This window comes from Procambarus clarkii, chromosome 64 (genome assembly GCF_040958095.1).
Source record: "Procambarus clarkii isolate CNS0578487 chromosome 64, FALCON_Pclarkii_2.0, whole genome shotgun sequence".
In the NCBI taxonomy this organism is placed as follows: domain Eukaryota; kingdom Metazoa; phylum Arthropoda; class Malacostraca; order Decapoda; family Cambaridae; genus Procambarus; species Procambarus clarkii.
The window spans coordinates 10,721,588-10,747,861 of NC_091213.1; the positions used below are offsets into that span (position 1 = coordinate 10,721,588).

The following is a 26,274-nucleotide window of genomic DNA, read 5'->3' on the forward strand; positions in this document are numbered from 1 at the left end:
TAATAGGAACTGCTGCTGGTATTAACAGCTACTAAATATTAACTGCCTCAATACAGGTCTGGTGTCAATTAATTACTGTTAAATATACATAATATCAATGACAATATTACAAATATTGATAGCAATAATTTTATTTATATTATATTTATATTAGTCACAATAATAATAATAATAATAATGTATAATGAATCCATTGTTATTAATGTTACGATGGAAGCAAAAAGGTATTAAGAGACAAGTTGCAGATAACGGTAAGGTTCCAGATAACGGTGATGTTGCATATAACGGTGAAGTTGAAGATGATTGGAAAGTGTCATATAACGGGGGAGTTAGAGATGAGGCAAAAGTTAAGCCTGGATGATAGAAGCAGAGACAGTAAACTAAAGCGAATAGAGAAGTTTTTTAAAGTTGTTTTGCCTCGTGAAAGGGGAGGTGGGGTGTGTGGGAGGGAGAGGAACAGGGTTACAAGGTAGAGATAGTAAGGTCTTGGGATGTGTTTTTGGTGGTGGTTGTGGGGAGTGAGAGAGGGTTTCAGAAGGGATATAATATGGAGTCTGAAGATGATGTGGGGGTTTGGGGGGTTGGAGATTAAAAGCGGGGGTGGTGGTGGGGGGTGAATGGGCGTATGTTGGCATTTTAAAGTTTATGAAAGACTGATGACCGCCATTCAGAGTTCTCTAAGCCCAAAAAATGGAGCGTACGTGAGGTAAATTTTATGTTTAGAGGAAGAGTGGGAGAGAGAGAGAGAGAGAGGAAGGAGAATTAGCGTGTACGAATAACCAGTGAGGCGACCTTGTCTGTCTTGCATATATATTACGACAGGCCAAGGCGTAGCTTGAAAGTTACGGAAGGTAGATGGTCGTGTTCCATCCGGACACCAGGAGAGTTAATTAAGCAGAATTGGTATTCCCTGTATGGCTCTCTCTCTCTCTCTCTCTCTCTCTCTCTCTCTCTCTCTCTCTCTCTCTCTCTCTCTCTCTCTCTCTCTCTCTCTCTCTCTCTCTCTCTCTCTCTCTCTCTCTCTCTCTCTCTCTCTCTCTCTTTCTTTCTCTCTCTCCCTCTCTCACCCTCTCTCTCTCTCTCTCTCTGTCTCTCTCTCTGTCTCTCTCTCTCTCTCTCTCTCTCTCTCTCTCTCTCTCTCTCTCTCTCTCTCTCTCTCTCTCTCTCTCTCTCTCTCTCTCTCTCTCTCACCCTCTCTCTCTCTCTCTCTCTCTCTCTCTCTCTCTCTCTCTCTCTCTCTCTCTCTCTCTCTCTCTCTCTCTCTCTCTCTCTCTCTCTCTCTCTCTCTCTCTCTCTCTCTCTCTCTCTCTCTCTCTCTCTCTGTCTCTCTGTCTGTCTCTCTCTCTCTCTCTCTCTCTCTCTCTCTCTCTCTCTCTCTCTCTCTCTCTCTCTCTCTCTCTCTCTCTCTCTCTCTCTCTCTCTCTCTCTCTCTCTCTTATTGGCGGTGTGTGTGTGTAGTGTGTGTGTGTGTGTGTGTGTGTGTGTCGGCGGGGAGGTAGAAATTAAGAGGGTGGAGCAGAGTTTTGGCTTCTCATAGAACTTTAATGAAGTGCAGTCAAGTCTGAAATTTGCTAAAAAGGACCAGGCTTTAAAGGCTGGTTGTACTCCAGCTCTCCAGACTAGATCAAAGACATGGGCCACTCTGATCACGAATAACAGTCAGCTTAAAATTAACTGGTTGTAGATTGTGATATATTTAATACGAGAAGCACATTTCAAGAGTGGATATGTGGTATTAGTGGTAATGACGATCAATAGTAACAAATAATATTTATAATAGTAATGTGAGTATACAAAGACACTTTGAGGCGAGTGAGTAGCTTAATGGCTCATTACACACAACTAAACGTAGTTTAAAAGCTTTTTTGCTTTCCTTGTTAAGAATAAAACTGAAGAATAAATTCATTTGTTGTGCTTTCACCTTTGCATATTTCCCTGAAAATCATATATTTCGTTATCACTTATATTTTGGTAAAAAATTTATACGAGGATTTCCCGGTAGACGTTTCATGCCAGCGCTGCATATTCAAAAGAGGGTCTCACCCAGGTTGTTCATAATGCTAAGAGATTACTTTTAACAACTTTTCCACTTTCTGCGATCCATTATTTCAAGATACACCAGCTAACATGGCGTTTTTAGTGTCTTTTGGGTGATTACTGCCAATGATTTAAGAAAATTAATGCAGAACCACTGTGCCCACTTTCTTTCTCACTTTAGTTCGTTGTGTCCCTTCTACCCAGCACTCTTTATCATATAACGCCTTTAAATTACCGATGGTTTTGGCCTCCACCACCTTCTCACTTAACCTGTTCCAGCCGTCTACTGTTTGTAAAGGTGAAATAAATTAAAGATGTGTTAATTGGCTGAACCTGATGACCGTCTCGGACCAAGCGGCAGACCTTACAAATTAACCAAGACTCCACCTAAGGGATTAACCAAGACATCACCTAAAGGATGTCGTAGTTCCTAACATGATCTGATATCTAATCTTCATGCTGTTCTATAATCATAATTCTTCCAACGCGAGCTCCGGGCCTCTTGTGGGTGTTCGTTTGTGTGTGGTTGGCCTACTGGCGACAAATATTCTTAAAAGCTGTAAATGTATTAGTATAATCGAAATCCCTATTATCTATGCAACCAACGCTCATTTACCTCACTCATAAATTCCAGGAAATACAACTTGATTTTTCTCTCACCTCTCCGAAAAAGAAATAATAAAAAGGCACAGACGGGGATATCTTCGTAACAAGGCCCAGATGTGTCTGATAATACACCATCTCTTAATTGCGGAAAATTGTTTTGACCTTTCAGCCTCGCTGATATCAACTGAAGTCTAATGTGAATAAATCCTCCTCCAATGGCTGATGTTTTAATGATTGAAGCTTCAGTTCCACTTCCCATGGGGACACGCTTGCCGCTGTTATATAATTTAAGAACTGTATTTTGCTTTGGATTAAATAATGAAGCGCCTGTGCTGGGACGGTGTTCATTAACATGACACAGTAGAAAGAGTTCTCTCCCACTTTTTGGAAATTATGTAGAGCAAAAAGTTCAATTTTAAATATTCGCAGAAGTCACCAGGCCAATTTCGTTACGTATTCTGGCCCACTTCATCAACAGTGACAATAGGAAATCCACACTCAGTCGCCCAATTTTATGGCTGAGCGCATTTCAGGTGCTAGTTAGGTTCAAAGTTGTCAAGTGTCAACTAATCAAGCGACAGCTAATCGTTTCTAACCGTCGAACAGAGGCAGGCAGTAACGTAACCAGGAGCCAGCTATCGAAAGGAAATTTTCCTGTATTTTCACATAAATGACGGGTATCGAAAAGTTGGAAGGCAGGAGTCTTGTTTGTCTGTATAATAACATAACCAGTTTTCGAATAGGTATTACACACTGTAGTGTCTCATAAAGACTTCATATAATAAATACAATATTTTCTAACATTTATTCCATCAGTAACATCTAAATGAACAAAGCGTCTATATACAATTGTTATAAAGGAACCTGCACCAGGTGGCAGGATAGGAAAACCTTCCATTCGGCTGCAGGGTCTGATCGTGACACAGTCTATATTGCTCCTAGAAAATCAAAGTGATCTGTGCCTGCCTTGGTGAATTTCAATTTGCATGGTTATTGGCAGAGAAGTACTTAAAATTCAATATGTTCACATTACATACATAAATGACATAATTGAATTGTTGTAATATATATATATATATATATATATATATATATATATATATATATATATATATATATATATATATATATATATATATATATATATATATATATATATATATATATAAAACCAGTAAAAGCCAGTAAAATTAAATGGCTCTGAAATAAAGATTAACTGATTCGGGAGGTGTTTGAGAGAATACTAGTACAAATAGTTTGCTAAGACCCCCATAACTCCCAGAGACTAGTTTTCCTACAGACGATCTCATTGGTACCGTGTCGCCTTCCATGATGGTATCGTTATTCTTTCCAAGATGACTTTGTGACGCCTTTTAAGATTATTATTTTGACATCTTTTGAGTGAGTATTTTTACTCCTTCCAAGATTGTCTTGTGACGCCTTCCATAATAGTCTTGTGACGCTTTTCAAGATAGTATTGTGACGCCAAGAATTGTTTTTATTAATATTTTCGGTAACAACAGCATATTAGAAAGCAGTTTTACTCCAAGTTTAACAAAATATTATTATGACTAAGATGACAAAAGAACTCGATCAAGATAAAGTGGTACATATGAATATAATTTACCTACTGGAAACAAATGCCATTCACACAAAGGAGTAGATCTCATCAACCATCTGGAACTAAATCCCATCCACCACAAGTGAACAGATTTATTCCACCACAATAGACCAAATTTATTCCACCCCCAAGGGACTAGATTCTTCCACGAATCTCACAATTTATGGCAAAAATATCCTATCTGGGAGGCAGAAAAAACCATGACGTCATGGAGTACGATAATGTTTAAGCGTTGCCAACAATCTTAGGAAATGGTCATAAGAGATAGCAAGAGCCTTAGAGAACAATAGGTTATATCCGAACCTGCAAATACTGAATCCTATTTTAATTTTCTTTGGTATGATTTGGTTTCATTCGGATGGTTTTAGTAACAGTATGTTGGAGTTGATACAAGTATTGACTTTATATTGAAAAATGAGACATATACACTTTCTATTCCTCATTTTATTTTTTTGAGTGATCACTTAGCTTTGGTCTATCTTGCTCGACCTGTTTCCTGCTGTCTCTCCACTGGATGATTGCAATATGCCATCCCCTTCCTGGCCTTCCTCTCAGTCAGGTAATGTGTAATTATTTACCTGTCCTGCCTCTAGGTCCGCAGAGCCCCTTTTGAATCATGAAACAAAGGGCCTCTGTATCCCCCTCCTCTTCTTTGTTGTCAATACACTATCGCTGTTCCTGCGTTAACTACTTCCGTTTTGTTACCTCTCGAATACCACCCCTTTGGCTTCCTCTTAACCACCGTCCATGATCATTACATTTTAACTACCTCTTCTAGTTGTTAAACATTAATTCCCCCCGTGATTGTTAAACTTTAACTGCTCCTCTAATTGTTAAACCTTAACAACTTTTCTAAATTCTTAATCTCAGCTACCTGCACGCTAGTTCTTTTTTTTAGTAATGTTCCCTTTGTTCATCATCGACATCCTCTTTGCTCCACATCTACCACCTCTTTATTCTCCATCTTCCTGTCGTTTGTTCCGCATCTACCTTTCCTTTGTTCCCCGTGAACCTCTATTCTTTTGACTTAGAGACATGCATTAGTTCAGACTATTCAAAGAAATGTGTCTGCCATTATACCTAAAGCACAACACGTGACTCAGGACAGATAGCTCATTAAGCACGTGATACACGCATCACGTGACACATAGACTCCAGGCAGGTGGTGATGATGTTGTTGCAAAGAATACATATGATACACATGCAGGCGATGAGTCACAATAACGTGGCAAAAGTATGTTGATCAGACCACACACTAGAAGGTGAAGGGACGACGACGTTTCGGTCCGTCCTGGGCCAATCTCAAGTCGATTGTGCTGGACGGACCGAAACGTCGTCGTCCCTTCACCTTCTAGTGTGTGGTCTGGTCAATATGATACACATACCTCGCGATACATAGGCCACAAGCAGTTGATGATGATGACGTAGCTGTATATGAAACATGTGATGCATACGTGTGGTGACACATGGATGTGGTCTTGTTGCAGGTCGCGTGACGGAGGTGGTGACGCTGGTAGGGGGCAGAGCCAGGCTTCCCTGCGACATAACGCAGTTCGGTGACACTCCAATACTCGTCCTGGTGTACAACGGCGCCACGGGCAGACCCGTGTACAGGTGAGAGGGTGGTACAAGGTGGTGCAGGCTGGTACAGTGGTACAGGGTGGTGCAGTTGCACAGGTGGGTATAATGGTACCGGCTGGTATAATTGTGCATATTGATACAATGGTACTGACGGATACAATGGAAGAAGTGAGTAACTGGTTCAGTATTTTGGGTGAGTGAATTTATATTCGACAATGATGATGAGAGAGAGAGAGAGAGAGAGAGAGAGAGAGAGAGAGAGAGAGAGAGAGAGAGAGAGAGAGAGAGAGAGAGAGAGAGAGAGAGAGAGATTCTTTCTTTACTGTTTTCAAACAGTGTTTTTTGCTGTTTGGTTTACTTTGAGTAGGAAAAAGTTTTCAATATGAACTCGTACGGATTTAACAGCCTGTCTTCAGGCCAGGCTTGTTAAAGGAGCGCCTGTCAATCAGGCGCTCCTATATATATATATATATATATATATATATATATATATATATATATATATATATATATATATATATATATATATATATATATATATATATATATATGTTGTACCTAGTAGCCAGAATGCAGTCCTCGGCCTACTATGCAAGGCCCGGTTTGCTTAGTAAGCCAAGTTTTCCTGAATTTATATATTTTTCGAAATTTTTTCTTATGAAATGATAAAGCTATCCATTTCATCATGTATGAGTTAATTTTTTTTATTTGAGTTAAAACTAACGTAGATATATAACTAAACCTAACCAACCCTACCTAACCTAACCTAACCTATATTAACCTTACCTAAACTAACATAACTAAGTCAATAATTTAAATTCTTAATATAATATAATAATAATATATCAAATAAACCAATTGGAAACAATATTTTGAAAATAAAGAAAATCACTCAGCTTATTAGGCAAATCGAGACTTGCATAGTGGGCCGAGAAGTGCGTTCTGGCTACTAGGTACGACGTATATGTATGTCATTCATAGGGGGTTTGGCCGGCTGGTTTAACGATCATTTGGGCTTTGTTAAATGAGGAAGAACTGTTACACACGACTCACAACTGATGGCATTCGAACATTTCTCGACCAGTACTTGGCTGACGAACTCTGTTCGAAACGCAACGGTGTAAATGCTTCACCCATGTTCGTCAAATACAAATAATCGCCAACAGAATCTAAACACCTAAACAAACCTACGCCTAGCTAAACATTGAACTTTAATATATAATAACTTGAATATATAAATGGGAAAAAAATCTATTTTTAATACACAATACGTTAAACTTTATGAATGCCTTTTGGGGAGACGGTCGAAGCTTTAACGAGCCTAGCTTGATGACAGGCTGCGAGCTGTGAGGTGAGCCAAATACATACGAATAATGAGTTAATACTCATTCACCCGCTATCATAAGCTATCTACAGCTTAATTACTGGGAAGGTAATTAGCATACCAGATTGCACTAAACTATTAAAGGAATTTTCTGTGTGTATATTTTCAAAGTTAAACGCATAACACAGTATAGATGATATATAAACCAATTGGACATATTATCCATGATATATAGGAGCATATATCATATTACGCATAGGCGCGCCTTGAGTATATTCCTCCGAGAGTAATTTAGGGACATATATATACCCCTTTTAGCAACCAGGGGGGTTCAAAGTACATTTCCACAGAGATGAAGAAATTCCCGACGACACGCAAACCCCATAAAAAACGCTGTGGACAAAATAATAATAACCATAATTATGTTGAATTATTAATATATATATTTTTTCTGTAAATGGTCAAAACTAGAGAGTGGGGACTATAAAAGGCATTCATTGCCCTGCTGTACAATATGATAATTAAAGTGCAACTCTGATATTGTGTTCCGTGATGCATTTTTGTTTTGATGCGGCGATATTGTGGTACAGAGCTACGGTGATGTTGTGATATTGTGGTAGAAAGTTACGGTGATTTTGTGGTAGAGAGTTACGGGAAAGCTGTGATATTGTGGTAGAAAGCTACGGTGATGTTGCGATGTTGTGGTAGAGAGCTATTGCGATATTGTTGTAGAAAGCTACGGTGATTTTTGGTAGAGAGTTACGGGGTAGCTGTGATATTGTGGTAGTGATGTTGCGGTGATGTTGAGGTAGAGAGGTGACGTGGTGAGAGTGGTGTCAGTATGGTGAAGTGTGTGGGTGAGTGTCAGTATGAGAAGAGCGTTGGTGAGAAATATTTACACACGAAGTAGTGTATGTGTGCAACAATGTAAATATACGAAATAACGAATTTCCTTATTAACAAAGAACATAATCCATACCATCCATATATTTTAACTCGACTCACCGATATTATTCCCAATATTAATACCAAATATACCAAAATATGAACAAAAAAATCCTACATTTTCGTTGGCAAAAATAAATACAAAATATTGCCACTCAATTTTCAGCAACAAAATTTCGAGTTACGAGAAACATCACGGAAATATTAAGCTCCCAGATGAGCGCTCAAACATGATAAATACAATGCATGCATCAGAGTGGTTAACGTTCCTGCCCCTGGATGCTAGGCTTGCTTAATCCTGCCATATTTGAACGCTCGCTCAAATAAATTAGGTCCCCTGAATAATTGCAATGCCATGGGTATAAATTACAGATATCCATATATAAAGCAGGATTATGAGGGGGAAAAAATTCATGGCCTATATGCCATCCAAATTTATGCAGGAACTAGAGTATCAGAATATTATTAGCAGAATTGTCACGTCCCCAGTTGCCAAGTAGGGATTTGTGACACGAATTCATCAGCGCCATCTATGAATTGTATTCACAACTTTTGCCGGGCTGGGAAGTGATTGGCAGTAATGGTAATATCTCCACTTCAATTACAACTCTAAATTTTGATTGGATGATACTTTTCCCATCACGTGTGTTTTTATGAGTGATAGTAATGCCTATTACCAGAAAATATTGTTGCACGAAAATCATATTATAATTAAGGGAATAATATAACTTGAAGTGAGCCTGGTAAAATTATAGGTATTACATATTACCACGCGATTATCCTCAGCACGCAGGCCTCTAAATTATAGCCATATTAATATTAATTATTATAGGAATAATAATATTAATAATAATAATAATATTAATTCAAATTTGATTACGATAATAATAATCACGAGAAAATCCGTAGGAGCCAAGAAGAGGGTTCGAACCTATGCGGAGGGTTTTCCAACGCACCCGCGCTAGCCACTAGACCACGACATGGTTAAAGATTGCAACCTGGAGTTCTACTGAACACACGCCAGGATTTCCTGAAGCTCCTACTGAAACCTTACCAGAATTTTCACACACAATCCCCTCATGGACTCTGACTCTGTCATTTAAACACAGACAGTAATCACACTAACGTGACTAACTTACTCACACTACCTTGGTGTTAGTGACTCAAACTGACACACGTTAATGTGATTAATTTATGTGTAGTAAGGATTATAATATTGAGAAAATTATTTTGGAACAATGGGGCGACTTGAACCAGCGTTCTGGTGACTCTTAGACACTTATAAAAACATACTGGCACATGTTCTTATTGTTTTACTAGTAATATTGAAGGTGAGAGAGACATAAGGACCGACAGACCCGGGTAACGCCGACAAACACATTCCAAGTAATTTATATGAAATTTTTTATTGATGAAAATATCCTTAAAAATACTAAGAATCAGTAAGAACAAGGAAATAAACTACAAATGTATCAGTAAGAGCTCTGATCCCCTAAAACTCTTACAATTGTAGGAATAATCTGTTTGTATAGAGCAATAATAGCGATACTAATAGATAATTAATAATAAATAAATAACAATAACAATTAAATAATAATATTAATAATTATAATTAAATAATAATAATAATAATAATAATAATAATAATAATAATAATAATAATAATAATAATAATACTTACGTGAATACTAATAATAATAAATATTCTTACAAATAATAACTTAGTTTGCCTCGTTATATAGTAAATAATATATTGTTATTATGCATTTTATTGTGATACAAATTTTGAGGATAATATTTTCATTACATGTGAAAACACAATGAGGCGTACAGATACACACATGCGGCTGAGCGGACAGCGCCTCATAGTCGTAGTCCATAGGGCCCGGGTTCGATTCCCGGCCGAGGTAGAAATTATTGGTTTTTCCTTCACCTGATGCCTTTGCTTACTTAGCCGTAAATAGGTACCTGGGAGTTAAACAGCTATTACGATCAACATTCAGTGTGTATTGGAGAAAAATGTATTTTAGCTATGATAGACAAAATTGAGTTAGATGTCAGTTCATTAGACAACCGATGGTTAGAAAGGCGGGCTCCCAGAGCTAACAGCTCTGTGTTGCAGGCACTAATAGTAAATAAAGACATATCGACTGACGTAAATACATACACGCACATATCCAGAAATACAGACACACACACACACATGCGTAGACACACACTACCAGTTGATTGCCGGTTGAGAGGCGGGACCAAAGAGACAAAGCTCAACCCCCGCAAGTACAACTACGTGAGTACACATGGTTGTTAGAGTTTAACCCAAGCAAATGTGATGTAATGAAGATAGGTGTAGGAAAATAGAGACGTTAGAAAGAATTTTTCAATGTCAGAGTAGTAGACAAATAGAATGCATTAGGAAGTGATGTGATGGAGGCTGACTTCATACACAGCTTTAAGTGTAGATATGATAGAGTCCAGTAGGCTCAGGAACCTGTACATTAGTTGATTGACAATTGAGAGGCGGGACCAAAGAGACGGAGTTCAACCCCCGCAAGCACAAATAGGTGAGTACACACACACTTTTCATTATTACAAAGACTGATCCTCGACATAGAATGTCGAGTGTTTCCACCAATGACGTCGACTAATGACTCCAAATACCCCAGTACCTAGTCAACAAGGCCATTACACGCATTTCATCGAACACAGAGTGAGCTAAAATACAGCAGAAAACTAATGTCCGTATACATTATCCATTCCACTTAACGTAACCCAGATATTTTGCAGGCTTGAGTCCAGACACAGGTCATGTAGCGGAGGTGAAGAGGAGAAATTAAATTCAGTCTCCCACTTCCTGAGAGGTTTAGTCAAACTGAAGGAAATGGCCCTTAAAGCCAGGGTGTGATATTTATGGTCTTTTTTGGCATGGAGAGTGGAATGTGAAAACTGGGATATGCGTGTTATTTGGGATAACTTCACGATATACATCTGCTTCTGGTTGAAAATTCATTTATTATAATTATTAATATCTTTATTATTGTTATTCCTATAATTATTATTATTATTATTATTATTATTATTATTATTATTATTATTATTATTAGTAGTAGTAGTAGTAGTAGTAGAAGTAATAAGAGCATCAATTATTCCAGGTGACTTATGAGTTATCAATTGTTCCAGGTGATATGTAAGGTACTTAACATTCCAACAAAGCCAACGGCGTCCATTCTACAGGTCGATTATAAACAATTGGGACAATATTTTTTAGAAGTGAAGTATATTCACAAATGCATAAGAGAGAGGAATTTTAAGAGATATATAGATTCAGAGCTTGAGCGGTATAGGAATAAAGAGATAAAGATAGAGAGATATAGAGATTTAAAGATGCAGAGGTGCAGAAATACAAATATGTTCATATACAAATATGTACATATATATAGATAAAGAGATGTAGAGATATAAAGATAGAGAGAAAATTGATGAATTATAAGCTATTCGCTGAAATAATTATTTGACACCTCGATACTAACAGAAAAATGTTCAATGCCAGGAATGTTAAAATAATCAAAATTAAAACCGAAATTAAATAATTATGATACCAAATAATAATAATTATTGTTATTCGATATCATAATAATGTTAAAGCATTATCAATAAATGTCTGATATCCCAAGCATGAGAGCCGTTAAATTAAATCATATTAACATTAATTAATGTCATATCATAAATGAGAAAACAGTGAAGGCTATATACAGAATCAATTATCATTTTGGATACATTGTGGCAAGCATATATCGTGTCAACATTTTTTTTATATTGGGGTTAAAGAGGGTGTATACCCCAGAATATCGCAGGAAATGCTTACAGAATTATGTGATAATTGAATCAAATTTTAACTTTGTTTTCTTTGTTTGCGTCTATCGCAGTGTCTGTGTGTCTCTGATTCTGTTTGTACATCTGTCTATGTCTGATTTTTTTTTTCTCTCTCTCTCTCTCTCTCCCTCTCTCTCTCTCTCTCTCTCTCTCTCTCTCTCTCTCTCTCTCTCTCTCTCTCTCTCTCTCTCTCTCTCTCTCTCTCTCTCTCTCTCTCTCTCTCTCTCTCTCTCTCTCTCTCTCTCTCTCTCTCTCTCTCTCTCTCTCTCTCTCTCTCTCTCTCTCTTTCTCTCTCTCTCTCTCTCTCGAATTCGTACCTCCCCCCCTATCATCTACACAACACCTTCCCCCACAAACCCTTGGTTCGCCTGGGTAATATATAACTCATAATTTGCATCAACGTTAATCGTTCCACTTCACGCACACACAATCACAGACCCAGCACTGCTGGCTCGCTCTCAGAAATTGATATTCAAGGGAGTATTGGATGTCGGCGGCGGATTTATTCTGTATAGGGCAGCAAGATAAGAGTTTCTGGGAGGCATGAATGGGAAACTGGAGGTCTGTATTGTTCGTTCAGAGAGGTGTTGGGAAGGAAGGAGAGGGTTTTGCGTGTGTTAGAAGAAGGGTGGTTGGGTGCTTTTCGTGTTAGGACACTTCTAGTCGGGTCTGTTTGGTGTTAGAACAGAGATGGTTCCCTTGTCTCTTTCCCCCCCTTTTTCCTTCTCTTCTATATTCTAAAATCTCCATCTATTCTATAATCTCCATCACTGTAACAATTTTTCCTATACACTGCCTTTATCACTGTAACTAAATGGTTAGCCCTAGAACGCAAATCTGTTATCTGTTATTCAAATTGCATTGTACTCACAACTGTACTCATCCATAAACTTCGTGAAAAAGGGATTTTTGAGCACAGAGCCGACCCCAGATATGTCACTCCTGAAAAAAATCATTATTAATCATACAAAATTTAATAAAGCTATCCCCCCAATTGTCTCGCCCCAACCATGGCCAGAGACAGACATTCTCTCTTAAAAAGACGAATTTAGGTGGGTACAAGTAGGTGCTACATAGATTGGGCAAAAAAGACTTGTGCACTCTCACATATTATCACATATTTCATGTCACATGTTCCTCGAGTCATGTCATAAAGCGTGTCTGTGTCTGTCTATGTCCGTGTCTGTCTTTAACTCTTAATAATATATTGTAGTAATACATGAGAACGTAAATCATTGCAAAAGTGGTACTTTTTTGTACCACTTACAAGGCTGAGAGCTTTCCCATCCCATGGTTTCACCCGAATAGTTTTCCTCTGGGACTCGATCAACAATCGGTTTTACTCCCAGGTTGCTACTTACTGTTGGAAGACCAAGGTCAGTGGTTATGGATTGGTTCCCAGTCAATCCTCTGGGGTTTTGTGACGTGAGGGAGTGAGTGTATTATATGCAGTGTGTGTGTGTTTGTGTGTATTTACCTAGTTTTATTCACCTAGTTGCGCTTGCGGGGGTTGAGCTCTGCACTTTCGGCCCGCCTCTCAACTATCAATCAATCAACTGTTACTAACTAGTTTTTTTTTCACACACACAAACACACATCCCCAGGAGCAGCCGGTAGCAGCTGTCTAACTGCCAGGTACCTATTTACTGCTAGGTAAAAGGGGCATCAGGGTGAAGGAAACTCTGCCCATTTTTTTCCACCGGCTACCGGGATCGAACCCTGGACCCTAGGTCCACGAGTCTACGGCGCTGTCCACTCAGCATGCCAGGCCCCTACTCAGCTGTGTGTGTGTGTGTGTGTGTGTGTGTGTGTGTGTGTGTGTGTGTGTGTGTGTGTGTGTGTGTGTGTGTGTGTGTGTGTGTGTGTGTGTGTGTGTATGTGTGTGTGCGCGTGTGAGTGTGCGTGTGTGTGTGTATGTTGTGTGTCAGTGCGTGTCTGTGCGTGTGTCTGCATGTGTGTATGTCTGCATATGTGTATGTGTCTGTTATCCAGCCCCTAGAAACTGACTCCCAGGTACCTAGTTACTATTAGGTGAACAGAATAATGAGGAAGAAAGTAACGCTCCCATATTCTACTTCCGCTGCAAGGTAGAAAATGGGCAGATTTAGGATTTACGGCTGAGAATGAAAGTAATTATTTTCTTGACCACGAAAACACTTTCTCTCTCTCTCTCTCTCTCTCTCTCTCTCTCTCTCTCTCTCTCTCTCTCTCTCTCTCTCTCTCTCTCTCTCTCTATATATATATATATATATATATATATATATATATATATATATATATATATATATATATCTATATATATATATATATATATATATATATATATATATATATATATATATATATATATAGCGAACTCAATGTATCACGAGAGCGGGGATGAATTCATCGCCAAAGGGTTAGAATCCATTCCTGCCATATTGCTAAAAAATACGGTATGTCTTGTTTCCTCTGATAGCCCTTCGATCTCACTTCTCGTAAATGCCTGAATAGTGTTTTTATTGTGGTGCAATTTTTCGGTGCTTTGGGTGATTTGTATGCTTGGTCGAAAGAATTCGGGAGGGGGGGGGCGGGGGAGGGGATAGTCCTAGAACCAGTGAGACAGAGAGTAATATGAGAGACAGACTGGCAGATACACACACTCTCTCTCTCACACACACACACACACACACACACACACACACACACACACACACACACACACACACACACACACACGCACACGCACACGCACACGCACACGCACACACACACGCAGTTAGTAACAGTTGGTTGACAGTTGAGAGGCGGGCCGAAAGAGCAGAGCTCAACCCCTGCAAGCACAACTAGGTGAATAAAACTAGGCGAGTACACACACACCCATTCGCTGTTGGAGCATTATAAATCTAATTACCTTCCCAGTAATAGACACACAGGATATCTATCTATATATATATATATATATATATATATATATATATATATATACACACATATATATATATATATATATATATATATATATATATATATATATATATATATATATATATATATATATATATATATATATATATATATATATATATATATATATATATATATATATGTCGTACCTAGTAGCCAGAACGCACTTCTCAGCCAACTTCTCAGCCTGCTATCGCTTAGCAGGCGGCTTGACGTTTGCGAGGCACTACACATCAAGAAGTCAACACCAGCAATCAACAGCCAATTATTGCACAACTATATTCTACCCACCTCAAGACTCCGCTCCAATATAGAAGCATCAAGAAATATGGACCAATAGGCTTTCTACAAACACTTCTATTCAATACCCATTGTTTGTGTTCTGTCTTGTGTTGATACTTTTAATACCCTATTAATATCCCCTCTTGTTCTGTCTTGTGTTAATGCCACATCACCCCTCCCACCTCACTCAAATGTAGATATAAAATCGGAGATACGTAAGATCTAATCAGTTGTGTATTTGTGAACTTAAGTCTTTGAAAATGTAATAAGTTTTACGAAACGCGCCCGTGTCGCGTCAGACTAGAAATAAAAATGAATTTTGGAGAATTAATTTTTGATTTACCTCCAACAGTGAAGCGTAATGTACGAAAGATTGAGAAAATTCGTGTTAGAATTATTAATCTTACATTTTCGGTCATATTTAATAATATATATATATATATATATATATATATATATATATATATATATATATATATATATATATATATATATATATATATATGTATCCTGTGTATCTATTACTACGAAGGTAATTAGATTTGTGATGCTCCACCAGCGAACGTGTGTGTGATATCAGAACAATAACTACCATTGGCTCAGGTGCCGAGTGTTGTGATGGTTTCGTTCATATTGTTAATGAAGTTAATTTTTTGGTGGTTATCAGTGATTGAAGATCAGGAAGTTTTCATGCCTTACATGGGGGGACGCACACGTCAGGATGTGTACCCGATTTCTAGGTGCATGAGAACTTGAATGCTTAATATACCTCTTTAATTCATTCAGGATTGAAGTGTGTATAAGCTGTGATGATGTCCTAGATAATACACCAGCGGTCGACAGACCAAACACCGATGAGTAATGTATGACAAAGAAGAAAAAAAGTGAACTGCATAGTTGTCATGGCTTGGCGATTTCACCTGATAGTTCACGTCCCTTACATTTAATGGTCGTGAACAAATAGGAAATGATTACATTAAGAGCTAAACTCCAACTCCTGCTCGTTACACAAAACCTAATACCAAGCTCCCAATTATGTGTTCGTAAAAGGAGTTTATAATACTAGATTTTTACAGATTTCCCTAAGCGGTACGTCGCCTTGAGAAGAAAGAGTTGGCTTCATCTTACGACCTTCTCGTTAACAATATCAGTAAAGATGACTTCTAAAGAAACTGTCGTAATTGGTTAAACAGATGCCATCATTATTCGATTCTTTAAGAAGCTTAGTTAACTCTGAGACCTCCTTGGGACTCTCGAGACACAAAGTCTTCTTAAGAATAACATGATCATGCAAGCAAAGAATAGATGTAAAATTATACAAATGAGGGTAATTGTGTTTTATTATTTAAAGACGTATTATTGGATGACGATCGTTATGTTCAGAGCTTATATTTATTCACAAATACACTTCAACAGATAAGAAGAAATACTGAGGTATATGAATATCACCCCAATGTAGGAGTATGGGGAGACATGATTACGATATAGAAAATAAAGGAAATTGACAAAATCGATAGTAAGCAATGTTCTACATGAGGAACAGTATAACGTGGGGGCTAGAGATGTAAACTAGAGACATAAATGAGCTACATAGATGTTAGAAAGAACTCCTGTGTAACAGCAGTAAATCAATGGAATTATTTAAAAGAAGACATACTCAGGACAGAACTTTAGACATAGAATTGTTTAGAAGAAAGCTACCTTATTTCAAAATTTTAGAAATAGAATTGTAATAAAACGAGAGAAAATTTGTTTTTACAAACTGCTCCTCGATCAAAAGTCGGTGTTTGTTCACTGTTACACGGCCCTTTAATAACATCCAGCATTTTACACACACACACACACACACTGACCAAAGAGCCAGAGCTCAACCCCCGCAAACACAACTAGGTGAGTTCACACACACACACACACACACACACACACAAACACAACATGCATGGTAGTGCAAGGACCTGCAAGACACACACAGGAAGGCGTGCGTGTATTGAACAAATGGTTAATAATGCATAGACACCGACACAATAATAAAGATGAAGAGGGACAAAGAGGGGGAAGAACAAGATATGAAAGCAGAAACATAACTGAAACAGAGAATTTCCGTCAAGATGAAGTGACTCAAGCAATAAAGAAGATAACAGGGCAACAGGAAAGGAGGGAAGTGGAAGGCGAGGCAAATAAACATGAGACATAAGACCGTAAACAAATGTTTGACTGATTGGGGGAACATTTATAAGTGGAGAGATAGGAGGCGAGAGTTTAATTTACATAATTGAGATAGCCACTGGAAAATTAAAATAAACAAAAAAAAACGGAGGTGAGAAACAGAATAAGCGAGAAAGTCTTACAAGAACTTGAAGAACAAAATATGAATAAACGAGACGATTCATCAATGGAATAAAAAGGGGAAGATACTCTTAGCAAATTCTTCATATAAATAATATATATACATATATATTTAAATATATCTTTAGGCTCTGGGTATTAGGGGCTTTAAGCGACGTACTTGCCAACCTCTAAGTCCAACAATCTGTTTATATCGTATGTATAAATGGACATACGTTTGCTATGTACATATACATATATATATATATATATATATATATATATATATATATATATATATATATATATATATATACATATATATATATATATATATATATATACATATATATATACATATATATGTTTAATAATAACCGAAATACATTCGCTAGTAAAATCCTGAAATGTTTGCTGAATGTAAAAAATTTTCTCTGTGAAAGTTCAGCGTGAAATTGTTATTTTTTATATAACCGTGCCACACACCCATATTGTGACCAAATGCTTCTGTGGAGTTGACGCAACAAAACATTCTAGAATAAATTTTTTAGATTTTTGTGTATTTGACTGAGGAAATTGTGGATGGGCCCCATCACACATATGCAAAATTTTGTCAATAAAAAACGGGCGGTGGGAAATGGAAATGTCTGAATACTGGGGCAACCCTCAGGGTAGGCGGGGTTTATGTGGGCGTGGTTCTGTGGGCGTGGTTCTGTGGGTGTGGTTATAGTAATTCTGTGAGGAAAAGTATGACTACGGTCGGTGCAGTTAAGGAGGTTCTGTGCGAGTTGTTATGGTAGTTCTGTGGGAGTGGTTATGATGCATCTGTGGGTGTAGTTGTAGTTGTTCTGTGGGTGTGGAAATCCTGGTTCTGTTTGTGTTATTACGGTGTTTGATGGGGGTATATATAGTGATTTTCCTAGTGGTTCTGTGGGTTTAGTTACGATGGCTTTGTGTGTGTGTAGTTATGGATTTTCTATGGATATTGCTGTGGTGGTTCTGTGGGTGTTATTACTGTGGCTCATTGAACATGGTTATGTGAGTGTGGTTCTGTGAGTGTTTACTGTGGGTGAGGTTTTGGCAGCTCGGTGTGTGTGTGGTTATGATGATTTTCAGGATGTAGTGGGTGTGGCTTCGCCAGGTTGGGGGTGTGTCAACACAGAAACGTACAGTTATAGTGCAAACTCTTTGACGCTGTTAGTTCAGTTTATTTGATGTGGACAAACAGCTGCATAAAAACGTATTCCTACGTGATTAGTGGCTTTAGGAAAGATGTAAATGCTTATTTGTTTTTAATTTTTGCTAATCCCTCTGTATTAATTTATATTAATTAGTAATGGTACAATTATGTGTATAAATGTAAATATAAATATAGGGAGGGTACCAACTCCAGAGCAGTTGAGGTGACCCAAAGCCGCGGAGAAGTAAATAGGGAGCAATCAGAGAACATTATATATATGCAATGTAATCATTATATAATCTGTAACCCCTCCAGGATTCGATCCTGGGCTGCCAGAAAACCATTGCCCTAGCTGCTAATTCATTTAACTATTTAGCCAGCTATTACCTAGTGGTTATAGGACTCAACTGCGAGGGGAATAGTTCTTTGGCGGTCCAGGTTCGAATCCTGGAACGGGTATAGTATTTACAATTCAACATAGGCTTGGGGACATTTCAAGCTTAACACACACACACACACACACACACACACACACACACACACACACACACACACACACACACACACACACACACACACACACACACACACACACACACACACACACACTCACTCACACATAGATACATAATCCACGAAGTAGAGAATCTAAAACAGGAAAACAGCAATTGAATTAGGTTCAACCGAAGCATTAGTTATTTAAGTAAGTTAGAGGTGAGAGGTCAAAGGGTCAGCGGTCACTGATCAGGGGGCTTGAATTTCATAAGTTATCAAGAGTCATAGGTCAAGAGTCAGACGCCAAAGGCAAGATTTTATGGTCACTGGTCAGAGGTCATGTGCTAGAGTTCATTTAATCAAAACTCCAGGTCAAGTGATCAGAAACCATGTATTAGAGGTACCTATTCAATGGTCAAATAATCAAAAAGCTACCTTAGGCAACATTCTATCTATAATTCTCCACAGGCATAATTTTCCGCTTTGAAATTGTATTTAATAATTCTTCTTCAGTAACTATCCTGGTATAATTAGCAGAAAACATATATAAAAAGTTAATTTTCCACGTATTATGATTCCCCAGGTAAGATTCTTCAGATACAATTGTCAAGGAAAAATTCCCCAGGTGTGATTTCCTAGGCAATAATTTTCCCCCAGGTACAATTTGCTGCCACAAGAATACCTGGTCTAAGCCAGACCAATAGGCATTTCTACCCAGATTCTGCAAACTTCCTCTCTTATATTAACCGAGGGCAAAACTTTAGCACGTGAACTCTCTTGCAGAAAGTTTATAAACACTCATTTAGCTTCTTTCATTGCCTTTAAACTTGGTAAAACTTCCTCTCCAGTGACGTCAAGCTGTGTATAATAAAAGGATATGTTGGATCGAGCCTCGTATGAGACCTTGGGACAACCTTGGTCCCAAGGTTGTCCCAAGGTTGTTGTCAACAACAAGGTTGTTGGGACAACCTTGTGGTAATCTTGTGGCAATCCTCATAACATGAGCTCATCGTTTTCTGTGAATCCAAATGAAAAGGGGGTAACTATTGCTCAAGAAATGTGGAAAATCCGTTCTAGGAACTTTTCTACGGTATTTAATATTTGGTCTCCATCCTCTCGCTCTCTCTCTCTCTCTGGGGTTACTTTTGCCTGGTCGCAATAGGTGGCACAGTACCAGTGGGTCACTGAGTTTTGTCTCAGGTGGGAAAAAGCCGGCAGTGGGACCCTTAGTATTCTCTCAGGCGGTAAAGTTCCGACAAAGGGTCCTTAAGATAAATCTTACTGTCTTTACGACAGTTTTGTTTTTATCCCAGGCTTCCAAACCATCTGGGAGTGATCGTTCGATTTTGTCTTAAGGAAGATCAAATATCGACTTTGGATTTTTCTGACTTGTATTTTGCTGTCATTAATTATCGTTCAAGTGTTTATTTGTAGAAGAGAGATCCAAAAAGAACGTATCATGTTGATAACGGTTCAGCTGGTCACCTGATGTTTGCCTCGATGAACGAAAGTTTCCGACAACGGATATCCGAGTGCCGTTTTTATCCTCGTCTGGAAGGAAGAACCCGAGAGAGGAAGGGTGTGTGGATGGTCGAACTCATATAGGATGGTTATATTGCCGACAGAAATGGAATATTGTTGGTTTTATTTTTTAAATTATTTTCCTAGTAGGAATATCATATTCAGTAGGTTTATATTGTTTATTTTCAGGACTTAAGTTTATTTAAAAAAATCTTATGTTCCCTAAAGGCATTCACCAGGCATTGCCTCGTTTCTATAATTAACGTGTGCTTTCAAACTATAATAATGTATATAAAATGTGAATTCAAAATGTGTTAATAAATTTGTGTATCCAGAAGATACTATGTATTGTGTATTCATATTGTATTCATACTATATATTATTAAAATGTTAGCCAATTTGACAGTGAGAACTCTTGCAGTTCTCATACTTGATATTTCTTGTATTGGAAATACAAAAAATAAAACTTTAATCAAATATTATTTCGTATATATTCAACAGCATCGACTCCCGAAGTGGGTCCATGGAGAGTTCGGTGCACTGGTCGGCGTTAGGAGACAGGGCCCAGTTCGACGTCTCTTCACATAGCCAGAGCCTCATCATTACTCATGTCCAGGCGGATGACGACGGCATCTACCGTTGCAGAGTTGATTTTAGGTCCTCCCCCACCAGAAACACAGGAGTGAATCTTCTAGTTGTTGGTGAGTAGTAAGAAAAATCGCTTTCAAAAGGGGTTTGCCATCAGAAACACACAAGTCTCATGGGATTTACTAAGAAATGAGGGAGATCTCGTTCAGGAACTTCCATCGTCCGAAACATAAAGGAAAGTCTCCAGGACGTTAAATTACTTACGGAGATAGCTTTCGGGGTCTTCATTAACAGAGGAACAGGGATGAGTCTCCTGGGAGTTGGTGAGTATTACGAGAGACCTCCTTCAGGTTCTCTATCACCAGAAACAAAAAGTGTTGGTTGTAGGTGAGTATTGAGAACGATCGACTTTAAGTTCTCCCCCTGCAATTGGAACCTATAATCGATGGTGTCAATAGAAAAAATCGTCCGCAGGGCATCTCACCCTCCTGGAAAGGAAATCTTTTGATTGAGTGGCGTAGGAGTGTGAGCATGAGAACAAGAGAATATTGAATGGCCAGTCAATATTGACCTGTGTGAGCATGCATATTCTGCTTAGGTTCGACCATGCACAGGGTGGGTTGACTGGGCATCATTCCTTAATTCTGTTCATTCAGCTCATCAATAAGTGGGATCAGGTTGTGAACCAATTATTGAGTCATATGCCATAGGAAAACTAATAGGGGTAAAATATCAACCTATAAAACACGAACTTAACGTGAAAAAATGGTTTTGGGTACAGAGACAAAAAAACAAATAATATATTCTAGAATGACACAAATGTTAAAATATTACGAATGTTAATTCATTACGGAGGTAATATGTTGCAAATACTAATCATATTATCAGTCACAAACATTGTTCGTCTCCAATAAACTCCAATTTAAAAATAAATACTCTAAGAAATAACTAGATGAAGGACATAATATTATACCAACTTGTAATCTACTCGTTAATAGGATAACATTATATTAAATAGTTATCCTCCGATTCCTCTAATAAGGGTGATATAATCTGGATATACATTGATCCTTAATGGAACGAATATTTGTTTAGAATCATTCTAGGGTAATGATATAGTTAGCGTGTCTTCTATAAGATTGTTTGATATAGGGAGAGGTGTTTGTTTGCCCTCTTCGAGGTAAACAAGAAGCTCGACTTTGTTCACAAGGCAAAGATACGTACTTGTTTGATTTGAAATCCTAAAGATAAATTATTAGTTTGCTATTCTCTTACAAATGTTTATGTATTTGTAGTTAAGTATTTGAAGTATGTATTTACTTTTAAATCACTATAAATCACAATTTATAGTGATTTAAAAGAGAAATTCATTATCTGTCAGAAATATATCCATATCTCTGGCTAGTAGTTTATCTCTCTCTCTCTTTCTCTCTCTCTCTCTCTCTCTCTCTCTCTCTCTCTCTCTCTCTCTCTCTCTCTCTCTCTCTCTCTCTCTCTCTCTCTCTCTCTCTCTCTCTCTCTCTCTCTCTCTATCTGTCTATCTATCTATCTTTAACTCTCTCAATCTCTAACTCTTTCTCTGTTCCCCTACACTTTTTCTTATGGATACTGGATGGTGTACAGCTCCATCATTTTTTATGGGGGAAACTGTGTCCCTTGAAGGCCCATTTTCTATTCGCGAGAGGTCGTTTTAAATCCAAAAAAATACTAAAATCTTTCACAATATATCAAATGTGAGTTGAAAATTTATGTTATAAAACAAGCGTCCATTGATTATGTTTCTATGGACTTATTTGTACTTCAATACGTACATTGTACGCATTGTAGTACATAAACGCTTATTACAAACACAGACTATATAGTACACACACACACACACACACACACACACACATACAAGCATGTATATATATACACAGGTACTTGAGGGTAACTTGATATAATAGGTTTAAAAATACATAGAACAAGGCGACATATACCAGTTGATGGCACCCACATAATTAAAGATACAGGTAGATATGCTTCATGAGAAAATACCCCAATATCTTTAAAGATACGATATTAATGACGAGAATAAGAGCAATAAAAGACTGCGAAAAATTACACGACTGATAAAATATGAATAAATAAATTATTGGCTTTTAGAATTCAGCCCCCACTAAGTGTAAGGTTATGAGGTTACAAATAAGATCCCTAATTATTTGCCTTTTTCCCAATGAATGTTACTTTCCCTCCCTCACCAGCACGCTATCTCCAACTTCACAGCATGTACACTCTCTCATTATCTATATCCATCATAATCTCTCATCTTACAGTTCCGCCACAGAGGGTGACTATCCTAAACTCAGAAGAGGTGGAGGTCACCGGGGTGATTGGACCTTACTCTCTAGGAGGCAGCCTCGTCTTAACTTGCCAGACCACAGGAGGTATGTGCACTACCCTAGTTGTGCTGGAAGGATTGCACATCTGTTCTTAAGCCACGTATTTGTGTGTGTGTGTGTGTGTGTGTGTGTGTGTGTGTGTGTGTGTGTGTGTGTGTGTGTGTGTGTGTGTGTGTGTGTGTGTGTGTGTGTGTGTGTGTGACACATTGCCCGAAACGCTCTGCGTAATAGTAGCTTTATTAAGTATGCATTTTATGTATTAACTTTTACCGTTTCTGTATATATTTTAATAAAAAAAATAATTATTGTTATTACTATATGTCGGCATCCTTTAGGTACCTTCAAGTCGTCTTTCCTTAATCTGTTTGAGGCAAAAGTCACAACAAAGTATGAAGGAAAAATCATTGTTATTTTCAATACTTTGGTGCATAAGAAATCAGAAAAAAACACTACCCAGGAACAAAAAATATAAATTTGTCACAGTGTCATGAAACTTTCTTTTTTTCCATCTTTATTCATTTTTCCCCATATCTCCGTACTGTCCTTCTCCGTGCCTTTATTCTCTCCCTCTCTTCTTACTTTCTCTCCGTCCTCTTCATTATTTGTTTCGAGATACATATCTTTTTCACATCTCATTTTTCTCACCAATTCTGCTCTCTCCCTCCGTTTACCAACCAATCTTTCCCTTTTTCATAATCTCGCCCTCCCCTTCTCCTCTCTCGCTCCACTTACTCCCCTTCTCCTTCCCCTTTTTTACCACTTCTAACCTCATAATTCTCCCATCTCCCTCCCGCCTACCCCTCACAGGCCGGCCTTCCCCTCGTGTGACCTGGTGGCACGAAGGGTCACTGCTTGATGCCATCAGCGAGACCAACAGCAGCCAGGTCACGAGAAACACCCTGACCTTGCCTAACCTGACTCGCCACCACCTCTTCCGGGTCATCACGTGTCGGGCCTCCAACTCTAATTTAACCCAAGCTTCCCATGCTTCCGTCACCATCGACATGAGCTGTGAGTCTATACGAATATATTTCAATAACTTAAGAATTAGTCATTTACAGGAAAAATATAAAATTGCCACGTGAATTGTCGCGATAAATTTCAGTCAATTGGATTATTTATTTAATTATTAAGCAGTTTGTGTTGAATGCACTTTATTTCTTCTCTGCTTACAGTCCCTCCCCTGGACGTGAGGATCCTAGGAACGAACACGGCTCTGCAAGAGGGTCAACACTACTCATTCAAGTGTGAGTCGAACGGCTCAAGGCCTCCTGCTACACTTTCGTGGTGGATGGACGGTGTTATGATGAGCGCTGCACGCGATCAGGTGAGTTCTGTAATATTCTCTCTCTCTCTTTCTCTCTCTCTCTCTCTCTCTCTCTCTCTCTCTCTCTCTCTCTCTCTCTCTCTCTCTCTCTCTCTCTCTCTCTCTCTCTCTCTCTCTCTCTCTCTCTCTCTCTCTCTCTCTCTCGCGCTATCTCTCTCTCTCTCACACACTCGTTCTACTCGTCCTCAGGTGTCAGTCGAAGCCAATGTGAGCAGGACAACCCTCCACCTGACCCCCACCAGGAACAACGACGGTGCCATCGTCTCCTGCAGGGCTGAGAACTCTGCTCTCCCTGGAGCTGCCATGGAGGACTTTATCAAACTCACCGTGTTCTGTGAGTTTACCGGTTCTTGGTATTATTGTGTGTGGAACTTGTCTTGTAGTGTGTGAGTGTGTGTGTGTACTCATCTAATTGTACTCACCTAATTGTGCTTGCGGGGGTTGAGCTCTGGCACTTTGGTCCCGCCTCTCAACCGTCAATCAACAGGCGTACAGGTTCCGAAGCCTATCGGGCTCTATCATATCTACACTTGAAACTGTGTTTGGAGTCAGCCTCCACCACATCACTTTCAAATGCATTCCATTTGTTAAACACTCGGACACTAAAAAAGTTCTTTCTAATATCTCTGAGGCTCATTTGGGCACTCAGTTTCCACCTGTTTCCCCTAGTGCGTGTGCCCCTTGTGTTAAATAACCTGTCTTTATCTACCCTATCAATTCCCTTGAGAATCTTGAATGTGGTGATCATGTCTAGCTCTTCAGTCTTCAAGCGAAGTGAGGTTTAATTCCCGTAGAGTCTCCTCGTAGCTCATACCTCTCAGCTCGGGTACTAGTTTGGTGGCAAACAATTGAATCTTTTTCAGTTTGTTCTTATCCTTGACTAGATATGGACTCCATGCTGGTGCTGCATACTCCAGGATTGGCCTGACATATGTGGTATACAAAGTTCTGAATGATTGGTAATTGGATTGGTAAAAAGTTCTTTCTAATATCTCTGTGGCTCATTTGGGCACTCAGCTTCCACCTTTGTCCCCTAATGTGTGTGTGTGTGTGTGTGTGTGTGTGTGCGTTGGCGTATATATGTGTATTTGTTTGTATGGTAGTGAGCGTGCGTACTTGAGCATGTAAATGTGTTTGCCTATTGCTTCCCGTGTTTACTCTCTGCATCTTTTTCATGTGTTTGTCCACCTTCCTTATTCACTTTGGACCAGGAAATGATTCTCCTTTCTCAGAGACTTTTTATTT

At 38.5% G+C, this 26,274-nt stretch overlaps 1 protein-coding gene across 1 annotated transcript in view; it reads left to right on the forward strand.

Annotated features, from left to right (window-relative positions):
* Positions 1-26,274, forward strand: part of LOC123769066 (protein turtle) — a 153,686-nt gene that overhangs the window by 111,132 nt on the left and 16,280 nt on the right. Inside the window, exons 2-7 of the mRNA XM_069309182.1 lie at positions 5,752-5,878; positions 21,235-21,434; positions 23,637-23,747; positions 24,510-24,713; positions 24,878-25,029; positions 25,219-25,363. Coding sequence (XP_069165283.1) covers positions 5,752-5,878; positions 21,235-21,434; positions 23,637-23,747; positions 24,510-24,713; positions 24,878-25,029; positions 25,219-25,363 — 939 coding nt within the window. The remainder of the gene's footprint in view (positions 1-5,751; positions 5,879-21,234; positions 21,435-23,636; positions 23,748-24,509; positions 24,714-24,877; positions 25,030-25,218; positions 25,364-26,274) is intronic.